The 11227-nt window shown below is 45.1% G+C and overlaps 1 protein-coding gene across 1 annotated transcript in view; it reads left to right on the top strand.

Annotated features, from left to right (window-relative positions):
* LOC104529867 (protein ADP-ribosylarginine hydrolase-like) overlaps positions 1-436 on the top strand; it is a 3601-nt gene extending 3165 nt beyond the window's left edge. Inside the window, 1 exon segment of the mRNA XM_010174293.2 lies at positions 64-436. Within this exon segment, the coding sequence (XP_010172595.1) occupies positions 64-436 (373 nt within the window).
* The last annotated feature ends 10791 nt before the right edge of the window (positions 437-11227 follow it).

The raw sequence follows: 11227 nt of genomic DNA, 5'->3' as shown, positions 1-11227 counted from the left end.
TGTCTCCATGTCTTCCATGATTCCAGTGTTCCCAGTGACATCAATGTCCTCATGTTCCTGCAGGTACCTGGAATCCCGAGGGCTTCTGGAGGGTTGTGGCCCACCACAGATGCCATCTCTTTCATCACCGGCCGAGCGGGATGCAGTGTACCTGGGCTGGGCACTGGAGGGGTGGCCAGGGCGCAGTGGCCATGATGCACCCATGGTGGCCCTGGAGGCCCTTCTGGCATCCGGAGGATGCTGGGAGGACCTGTGTAACAGAGGGGTGCTACATGGTGGGGACAGTGATTCAACAGGAACCATCGCCGCTGGGTGCTGGGGGCTGCAGGAGGGGCTGGCCTCCGTCCCTCCTGGGCTTCCCTGCTGCCTTGAGCACCGTGGGCGGCTGCGCGATGCTGCCCATCGCCTCCACATGCTGGCCTGGGGGAGACACTAAGCCCTGTCTCTGTCCCCATTGTCACCTGCTGTCCCCTTCCAGTAAAGCCCCAGTGGGTTCCTAGGGTGCAACAAATACCTTCATGGCATCCTGGAGGGGCTTGGGGGGGTCTCTGGGGGTCAGCAGAGACCTTCATGGGGTGCTGGGGGGTTCACGAGAGTCCTTGGGTTAAGCAAGAACTGTCATTGAGTGCTTGGGAGAGTCCCTAGTGGCCAGCAGAGACCTTAATGTGGTCCTGGTGCAGTTCAGGAGGGTCCCTGGGCAGGCTGCAGGGAACTTCACAGGGTCCTGGTGTGTTCTGGAGGGCCCCTAGGAGACCCTAAGGGGAAGCAGGGCCCTTCAGAGAGTCCTGGGGAGCTCAGGCAAGCCCCAGGGAGACCACCGTAGTCACATCCAGGTGGCCTTTTATTCTTCCACAGTTCCCAGAACTTCCTTGAGGAGCCTCAGACACCCCTACAGTAAAAAAGTGTCCTCCCAAGTCACTCTGTGTCTAGGTTTGTGTCCTGCGCCTCTTGTTCTGTCAGTGCCACTGAGATCCCACCTGGATGGGACTCCCTACGTCCAAATCTTGTCCAGTATTGGTTCACACAGCCCCTCCAAGAGGGTCCCAGCCATGGAGCATCTCAGGGGCCTCTGGACTCTCACAGTCACTCCATCTCTCTTATACTGGTAGCTCAGGACTTTGACCCAGTGTTCAAAGGTGGGCTTATCAGTGCCGAATGGAGACGAAGGAGCTCACAATGCTACTGCCACACCACTCTGAGTGCCACCCAGTATGGTGATGACCTTCACATGTTGCTACTTTTGGTCACCTTAGTGGGCACCACCGCCTCAGGATCATTCGAAGCAAAAAGCAATGGGCACCCAGGGTGATGGGCCCCTGAGTTTAACAACTACAAGGGTGTTGGGCCCTAGATGTGATGGACCCAAAGGGTAAACCAACACAGGTCTGATGGGTGCCAGGGTTAACCACCCTAAGACTTATGGGCCCACAAGCTGATAGGCCCCTGGGGTTAACCACCCCAAGAGTGATGGGCCCCCAGAGCTAAACAATTCAAGGGTGATGTGCCCAGTGTTAAACACTTCAAAAGGTATTTGTCCCTCGGGATGTTGGTTCTGGGGCTTAACTACTCTGAGGGTGATGGTCCCAAGATGTGATGGGCCCACAGGTTGATAGATGTTGACATCCTGAAGGGTGCTAGGCCCAAGAGGTGATTGAAAAGCAAGTTTCACCACCCCTTGGTCAACAAGCCCCTACGGTGGGGGGCCTCCAGCGTTAACAACCCTATGTGTGCTGTGCCCACATAAACCACTTCAAGGGTGATGAGTGCCCTGGCTGATGGGTTCCAAGAGTTAAACACCCCAAGGAGTATGGGCCCTTGGGGTGACAGCCACCTGAGGTTTCCACCTTAAGCGTGATGGGGTCAAAGAGGTAATGGGAACCCGAGGGATAACTAGACCAACGGTGATGGGTCCATGCATTGATTGGCCCAGAAGGTTAACAACAACAAGAATGATGACCCCCAGCGTTCATCACCCTAAGGGTGATAATCACAGATGGGTTAACCACCCAGAGGATAATGGGCCCTAGGGGTGATAAGCCCTCGGTGTTAATCGAGCTAGAGGTGATGGGTCCACAGGGTTAACCACCCCAAAAGTGATAGGCAGAAATTATTTGGTCCTCAGGGTTAACAGCCCCCAAGGATGACATCCCCTGAGGTGAACTACACCAAGGGTGATGGACCCCAGGGCAATGGGACCCCAGGGTTAAAAATCTAAAAAAAATGACTGGCCCAAGGGTTGGTGGGCACGATAGTTAACCACCTCAAGGGTAAGGGCTCGAGAGATGATTGGAAACAAGATTTCACCACCTCAAGTGCAATGAGCCCACAGGCTAATGGGCCCCCAGGTTTAACCACTCCAAAAGTGATGAGCCCAAGAGGTCATGGGCCCCCAGGTGTTGAACCATCTTAAGGGGGGATAGGCCCAAGAAGTGATGCTCACCTAGTAGGGTTAAACCACTAAGGATAATGGGCCCAAGAGGTAATGAGCCCAAGAGGTAATGGTCTACTAGTGTTAACCACCTCAAGGGTGATGGGCCCCTGGAGTGATGGATCCCAAGCATTAACCACCCCAACACAGACTGGTCCAAGAGAAGATATCCCCAGTGCTTTTTCCCCCATGGGTGATTGGTCTCCATCGTATTGGGCTGTTAAGAGTTAAGCACACCAAGGGATGTGGGCATCCATGTGATGTCCACCCCCTCCCCCAAGGTTAACCACCCCAAAGGTTATAGTCCTAAGGGATGAAGGGCCCAGGGGTAACCACCCCAAGGGTGATGGGCCCAAAGCACTATCCACTCCAAACGTGATGGGCCCTCAGGGTTGACCACCCAAACAGTGTTCGGCGTAATGATTGATGGGCTTTAACTATCCCAAGGGCGATGAGCTTTAACTATCCCAGGGTTATCCACCGCAAGGGTGATGGGAAACCAGGGTTAAGTACCCCGAGGTTGATGGGCCCAAGGGATTATGGACCCCCATGGTTAAACAAGCCAAAGCTGATGGGTCTAAGGGGTTATGGGTCCCAGGATTAACCACCCTGAGGGTGACAGGCCAGAGACATGATGGCCCAACACTGTTAAACACTCCAATGGTGATAAGCCCCTGCAGAGATTAGATGCTGGCATTTACCAACCCATGGTTGATGGGCCGCAGATTTAACTCACCCAAGGGTGATGGGCCTAAGGGGTGATGGGAATTCAGGGTTAACCACCTGTACTGGTTTTTGCTGGCTAGAGTTAAATTTCTTCATTCATACATAGTTTGTATGTGGCTATGATTTGGATTTGTGCTGAAAACAGCATTGCTAACACACTGATGTTTTAATCACTGCAGTGCTTACGCAACATTAAGGCCTTTTCTGTTCCTCACGCTATGCCACCAGTGAGTAGGTTGGGTGTTCACAAGAAGTTTGGAGGGGACAGAGCTGGGACAGCTGACATAACTGAACAAAGGGATATTCCATATCACATGACATCACGCTCAGCACTAAAACTGCATAGGGAAGTGGAGGCTGGCAGGGGCTTCCATTCCTCAGGGACTAGCTGGCATTTGAGGGCGCCAGGCTGGGAACTGGAAAATATTGTTGAAGTGCCAAAATTGAGAGATACGCCCAGAACTAGGCCCAGAAAAAGCTCAATGTTGGGGTGAGATGTATTTCATTGGGGAGTCTGTCCAAGTGAGCTTGTCAAACTGAGCCTTTCAGTAAAGGGGAATCTTAAAATCATGGAATAATTCTGGTTGGAGAGGACATTGCAAGGCCTTCATCCAGCCCAGTGCCCAGACCAAGTCCCATGAGGCTGCCCAAGGACATGCCCAAATGAGGTATGAACACCACCAAAGTCTTGCCCTTCTAGCTACAAAATCTGCTTTGGGTAAAAAAGTCCTCCATTTTAACATTTAGCTCCTCATTTATGAGGCTAAAACCTCATTCTTAGAGCCAAAACCCGAACCTGAATCACGAAAAAACCCTATTTAAAGGTCCAAAAGTAAAAATCTGACCACAAACCATTATTTTCAAGGTCTAAAGCCTCATTTTTCAGTTTCAACCTTGAGTTTTTAAAGCACAAACATCTATTTTCATAATAGCCTCAATATTAGGTCAAAAAGCATAATTTTTAAAACACCAAAACCAAGATTGGGGGTCCAATAGTAATTTTTAATGTCAAAATCCACATTTCTAGACTACAAAACCTCATTTTGTAAGTTCCAAGGCCCGCTTATAAGGTTCAAAGACTCAACTTAAGGGCTCAGAGCATCATTTTTAAGCACCAAAGTCAGATTTTGAAGGTCCAAAGACTGATTTTTAGTTACAAAATCCTCATTTTTATGGTCAAAAGCCACATTTGACAGTCTGAATTCCTCATTAAGGGCTCAAAGTCTCATATTTTTAGAGTCCAAAGCCTCGTCTGGAGCATCTGAAGACACATTTTTAGGGTGCAAAGCCTTAGTTTTGGAACCAAAGCATTAATTGAGAGCATAAAGTCAAACTTAAGGCTTCAAAACCTCAGTTTCATTTCCAAACCCCAATTTTAAGGGCCTAAAGACAAATTATTAAGGCCTCAACACTAATTTTCTGGGTCCAAACACTTATGTACATAGTCCAAATCCTCTTTTACAGCTCTAAGCCTCAGCTGTAGCGCACAAAGTCCTACATTAAGGACCAAAGCAATGGTTCAATGTCCAAGGGGAGACTGGTGATGAGCGACCTCCCTCAGGGGCCGGTATTGGAGTCAACGCTGTTTAACACCTTTGTCGGCGACATGGATAGTGGGATTGAGTGCACCCTCAGAAGTTTGCTGACCACACCCTCCAAGTGCACTGGAGGGATGGGATGCCATCCAGAGGGACCTGGACAGGCTGGAGAGGTGGGCCTGTGCTAACCTCATGGAGTTCAACAAGGCCAAGGGCAAGGTCCTGCACCTGGGTGGGGGCAACCCCAAGCACAAATCCAGGCTGAATGGAGAATGGCTTGAGAGTAGCCCTGAGGAAAAAGACTTTGGAGTGGTGGTGGATGAGAAGATCAACATGAGCCAGCAATGTGCATTCGCAGACCAGAAGGTCAACCCTATCCTGGGCAGCATCCAGAGCAGTGTGGGTAGCAGGTCGAGGGAGGGGATTCTGATCCTCTGCTCCACTCTTGTGAGACTCCACCTGAAGTACTGTGTTCAGTTCTGCGGCCATCAACATTAGAAGAACATGGACCTACTGGAGTGAGCCCAGAGGAGGCCACGAGAATGATCCAAGGGCTGGGGCACCTCTGCTGTGAGGACAGGCTGAGAGAGTTGGGGCTGTTCAGCGTGGAGAAGAAAAGACTACGGGGAGACCTTCTAGTGGCCTCCCAGTACCTGAAGGGGCTCCAGGAAGGCTGGGGAGGGACTTTGGCCAAGGGCAGGAAGTGACAGAACAAGGAGTGATGGCTTGAAACTGGAAGAGGCTACATTTAGGTTAGGTATTAGGAAGAAATTCTTGGCTGTGAGGTGGTCAGACACTGGAACATGATGCCCAGAGAAGCTGTGGCTGCTCCTCCCTGGAATTGTTCAAGGCCGGGCCAGATGAGGCTTTGAGCAACCTGGTCTAGTGGAACATATCCCTGCTCATAGCAGGATGGTTGTAACTAAATGATTTTTAACCCACACCATTTGTCTGGGTTTTTAGCTGGAACAGAGCTGGATTTTTTTTTTTTAGTAGCTAGACTAGTGCTGCATTTTGCTTTTCACTGGGATTTGTTATGAGAGAAACGCTGATACACCAATGTTTTCATGTATGTCGCTGGAAGTGAAGGCCTTCATGTTTTGTTAGTCTACAAGTGCAAACTCTAAGGGGACAAGGAATATTTAAATTAATAAGCTAAATGGGCATTTAGATATGCCAATGGGATATTCCATATCATATCACATCATGACCAGTGTATTAGTGAGGGTCCCTTCCTCTGTTGGGGTTTCTCTGGCTTTCGCTCGGGCTCTGGCTCTCCCAGGATTGCAGTTTCGGTTCGGGATTGTCGCTCCTCCAGGATCGTTATCTGGGAAAGGGGCAGGGCTTGGTCAGTGGGTGGTGAGCAATTATACTGTGTATCTCTGATTTGCATATTTTGTTACTGTTATCATTATCACTACTATTTTAATATTAGTATTATTTTAAGTTTTCTTTTATTTCTATTATTAAATAAAATAATCTTACCTCAACCTGTAAATCTCCTTACCCTTGCCCCCCAGTCCTCTGGCCTATCCCCTGGGGGTGGGTGGAAGTGGGTGAACAGCTGTGTTAGCTGCTAGCCAAGTGCTAGCCCAGTGAAACTATCACACCATTCTATGATTCTAAATAGATTCTATGATTTCTTGTGTCCATTTAGTTATTAAGAGGTTCCCCTCTTTTTAAAGGTCCTAATTTTTAGCATCTAGCACATCACTTTCAGGGCTCAAAGCCCTGTTTTTAGGGTTAAAATCCTCATTTTTAGGGTCTAAGCCTATCTTTTAGTATCCTTATTTTTTTTCTCAGGATTCACAGTTTCAATTTTGGGGTACAAACCCTCATTTAGAAGTTTCAAGCTTTACACTTTTAAAGTTCAAAGACTCGTTTGCAGAACTCAGAGCATCATTTTTAAGCCCTAAAGTCTGATTTTTAAGGTCCAAAGCATCTTTTGTAGACTCCAAATCCCAATTCACAGTGTTCAAACCCTCATTTTCTTTCCAGAGTTGTAGTTTTGCCTTCCAAAGCCTCCTTTTAAGTTCCAAACCTCATTTTTAGAGTCCAAAGTCTCAGGTTTACTTTGCCAAGACCCTTTTTAAGGGTCCAAAGACTCATTTGTTGCATTATTAGCTATTTGTAGCTAATAATTTTAGGGCCCAAAGCCCTGGTTTATGTCCAGAATCCTTGTTTTTAGAGTCCATGTCTGTCTCTTAGTACCTACAGCCTTTTTTTGAGGACCCACAGTTTCATTGATAGGGTCAAAACCCTCATTGTTAGAGTCCAAACTCTCATTTAGAAGTTCCAAGGTTTATTCTTTTAAGCTTCAAAGACTCATTTTAAGGGCCCAGAGCATAATTTTTAAGGCCAAAGTCTGATTTTGAAGATCCAAAGCCTTATTTCTAGAATTCAAAGCTTAATTTTTAGGCTCTAAGGGCTCAGTTTTAATTCATAAAGTCTCATTTTCAGCGTCGAAAGTTCAAACCTCATCTTGAATGTCCACACTGTCATTTAGAGGGTCTAAAGCCCTGTTTTAGGACTCAGATTTTCAGTTTTGGATACCAAAGCCTCATTTCTGGGATCCTAAGCTTTGATACCAGAATTGAAAGCCTCATTTTCATGGTCGGACCCCTCATTTTTGGGTACAAACTCTTCACTCAGGGCTGAACGCCTCATTTGGAGAATCCAAAAACCCATTTTTAAAAGGCTAAATCCCTACTTCTAAGGTCACAACCCTTTTTTTTAAGGTCAAATCTTTTCTTTTAGTACCCATAACCTTTTTTTAGGATCCACAATTTCATTGTTAGGGTACAAACCCTCATTTAGAAGTTCCAAGCTTTACACTTTTAAGGTTCAAAGACTCATTTGAAGGGTCCACAGCTTCATTTTTAAAGCCACAAAGTCCAATTTTTAAGGTCTAAAGTCTCACTGGTAGACTCCAAAGCCTTATTTTAGGGTCCAAATGCCTCATTTTCAAGGTCTAAAGTGTCAATTTTAGGATCCATACAGGCATTTTAAGGGTCCAGGTCATATCTTGACTGAAATAAACCTTAATTTGAAGCTTCCAAAGTTATGAGAAAACATTTGTTATGAGAAAAACATTCATAATATAACAATGTTTTCATTTGTTGCTGGAAGTTGAAGGACTTTATGTGTTGTTAGTCTACAAGTGCAAGATCGGGGAGGGGGGGGGGAATATTTAAATTAATAAGCTAAATTGGCATTTGGATATGCCAATAGCATATTCCATATCATATAATATCATGTTCAGTACATTAATGAGTGTCTCTCCCTCTCTTGATCTCTCTGGCTTTCACTCAGGCTCTCGCTCTTCTGGGATTGCAGTTTCAGTTTCAGGATTGTCTCTCCTCTGGGATCATTACCTGAGAAGGGGTCGGGTTTGGTCAGCATGTGGTGAGAAATTGCACTCTGTATCACTCATTTGCATATTTTATTACTATTTTTATTATCATTATTAAGTTCTATTTTATTGCAATTATTAAATTGTTCTTATCTCAATCTATGAGTCTCCTTACCCTTGACCCCCAATTCTCTCCCCTATTTCCTGGGGGAGGGAGTGAGCAAACAGCTGTGTCTGGCTGCTGGCCAAGTGCTAGCGAAGTGAAACCACCACACTAACCAAGCACAAAGCCCCTGGTGTTGGTAAGGTTGTGAAAGTGCTGCCAAGAGAAGGAGAGGGTCAGCAACGGCTTTCAGTCCTAGCACTTTTTGTGTGGGTGCAGTAGCTGGAAATTTTCATTTTTTTGACCTTGGCGCTGTCTAGAGTGAAAGAGAATGAAGGAACAGGTATGTTACTAAGCAAACACATAGCCCTAGCGTTGATGGATTTTATAATGGCCAGACAAGGCAGGAAATATGCAAAATATTTCCGTTCTGGCAACTTCTGTGGTTGACCAGTCGCTGAACTTTTTCAATAGTGGAGCTGGTCTCCAGCTAGAGTGAAAGAGAGTGAGGGGACAGGCAAGCAGAGATTTAATGTTGCTGGGGCTGCAAAAGGACTATTAAGGTGTCCTGGTTTTGGATAGGATAGAGCTAGTTTTCTTCTTAGTAGCTAGAATAGCGCTGTGTTTTGGATTCAGTATGGGATTTTGGATGAGAAGAATGTTCATAATATACTGATTTATTAGTTGTTGTTAAGAAAATCAAGGACTTTACAACTTCACATGTTTTGCTAGTCTGCAGGTGCAGAAGAAACTGGGGTGGCTGGCTGTCGCATCCCAGGGGGGAGGAGAGCAACCAAAGTTCTGTAAACCCCCTCGAGCTAAATTAAGGTGAAGTGACACCAAATGATCAGTCACATGTTTCACTTAAAATGAAAATAGTCTGAACTTGGAAAATGTAAAAAACGTTGGCAATGCAGGTTCTCATTGGCAAAAATCTATAAGAAGAGGGAAAGGAAAAGGAAAGGAAAAGGAAAGGAAAAGGGAAGGAAAAGGGAAGGAAAAGGGAAGGAAAAGGGAAAGGGAAAGGGAAAGGGAAAGGAAAAGGAAAAGGAAAAGGAAAAGGAAAAGGAAAAGGAAAAGGAAAAGGAAAAGGAAAAGGAAAAGGAAAAGGAAAAGGAAAAGGAAAAGGAAAAGGAAAAGGAAAAGGAAAAGGAAAAGGAAAAGGAAAAGGAAAAGGAAAAGGAAAAGGAAAAGGAAAAGGAAAAGGAAAAGGAAAAGGAAAAGGAAAAGGAAAAGGAAAAGGAAAAGGAAAAGGAATACAGAAAGATATCACCACCTGTTGGCACTTTAAAATGAGCTCAACCTCCACTCCAGACCCTCTAAAATTTTGGAAAAAGATTAAAGAACAGGTAGCTGCTGAAGAGGACTCACAAAGCAGGAGCGCTGTGTGGGACAGCTATCATCCCATACATCTGTTTGTATTTAAAAAAAAAAAAAAAAAAGGACTTTTAAGTTACACTGCTTCATGTGACCTGTGGCAAATGGTTAACGGTTTATAGTTTGCATTGCACGAGAATCTTACTATTGTGGGCGTTAACCCCATTTCGAGATAAGCATAATGAGCTAATAGTCTATCATTATATGGATGATATTTTAATTGCCAGACAAAATATAAATCAGAAAACCATAATTAAAGAATTAGAAGAATTGTTAAATTAAAAATAGCCCCAGAAAAAATAGTGTGCTCTACCCTGGAAATATTTCGAGTGGGAAATAACAAAAGCCACTGTGCACCCACAAAAATTAATAATCCATAGAGACATTCAAACCCTCGGTGATGTGCAGAAACTTATGGGAGATCTTGATTGGATTTGCACCTGTTGTGGAATCACCAATGAAGATCTCCAAATTGCTAAATTACTGCAGGGAGGAGGTGGAGTTGAGGCCCCCAGACAAACAAATGAAAAAGTGCAACAGATACTAACAGAAATATTAGAGAAAATTACAAAGCAATATGCACATAGGTGGGACCCTGATTATAGCATTGGGTTAATGATTATTAACTGTGATCAACACCCTTTTGCCTTACTTCTTCAATAGGTCGCTGGTCCTGATTCTTTACAGATCTTGGAGTGGATATTTCTTCCGATACAATTCAAACGATCAATTGTAACTCAAGTGGAAGCTATTGGTCAGCTAATTATTACAAAGCAATATGCACATAGATGGGACCCTGATTATAGCATTGGGTTAACGATTATTAACTGTGATCAACATCCTTTTGCCCTACTTATGCAATGGGTCAGTAGTCCTGATCCTTTACAGATCTTGGAGTGGATATTTCTTCCAATACAAACTCAAACGATCAATTGTAACTCGAATGGAAGCTATTGCTCAGCTGATTATCAGAGGCCACAGTCAAATTATTTAGTTGTCCCTCTGTCAGCGGAATATTTGCAGTGGTCATTACAAAATTCTACAACATTACAGACTGCAACATTGAATTATCACAGTAAAATATGTGTTCACTCTCCGCCACATAAACTATTAGGATGGATACCCAAGTTTCAAATAGAACACCTGCCTTTGCTGTCACCAACTCCTGCAAAAGGGGTCACAGTTTTTACAGATGCAGGTGGCCACACCTATAAGGCTGCATTGACATGGCTCAAGAATGGGCAACGGAAAGAGGATCCGTGCAATTATTAGAGTTACAAGTAGTAATTCAAGTCTTCATTTTATGGGCAACACAACCAGTAAATGTTGGCAGTGACTCTTTGTATGTAGTAGGAGTAGTTCAACATATGGAGAGAGCAGTGTTAAAGAACATTGATGTATTATTTCAGTATCAATTATTCAAACAGCCGTGAGATTTGCTCAACCAAAGATCACGTCGATATTTCATTGCTCACATTAGTTGCCCCACAAACCTCACAGGTAGCCTTGCTGAAGGCAATCATCACATGGACAGTCTGGTTGCCTCAGCATGGACAGGTTTGCCGATAGATTGCTTTGGCCAGGCATGGCAATCACATGACTTTTTCCACCAAGCAGCAAACATTCTACAACGACAATTCCACATTTCTGAGGCCGATGCACGCAACATTGTCCTCTCCTGTCCTGACTGTCAGCAGCAATCC

The sequence above is a fragment of the Antrostomus carolinensis genome, unplaced genomic scaffold, assembly GCF_000700745.2.
Source record: "Antrostomus carolinensis isolate BGI_N321 unplaced genomic scaffold, ASM70074v2 scaffold1948, whole genome shotgun sequence".
NCBI lineage: Eukaryota > Metazoa > Chordata > Aves > Caprimulgiformes > Caprimulgidae > Antrostomus > Antrostomus carolinensis.
This window is presented reverse-complemented; position numbering and strand designations above follow the sequence as displayed.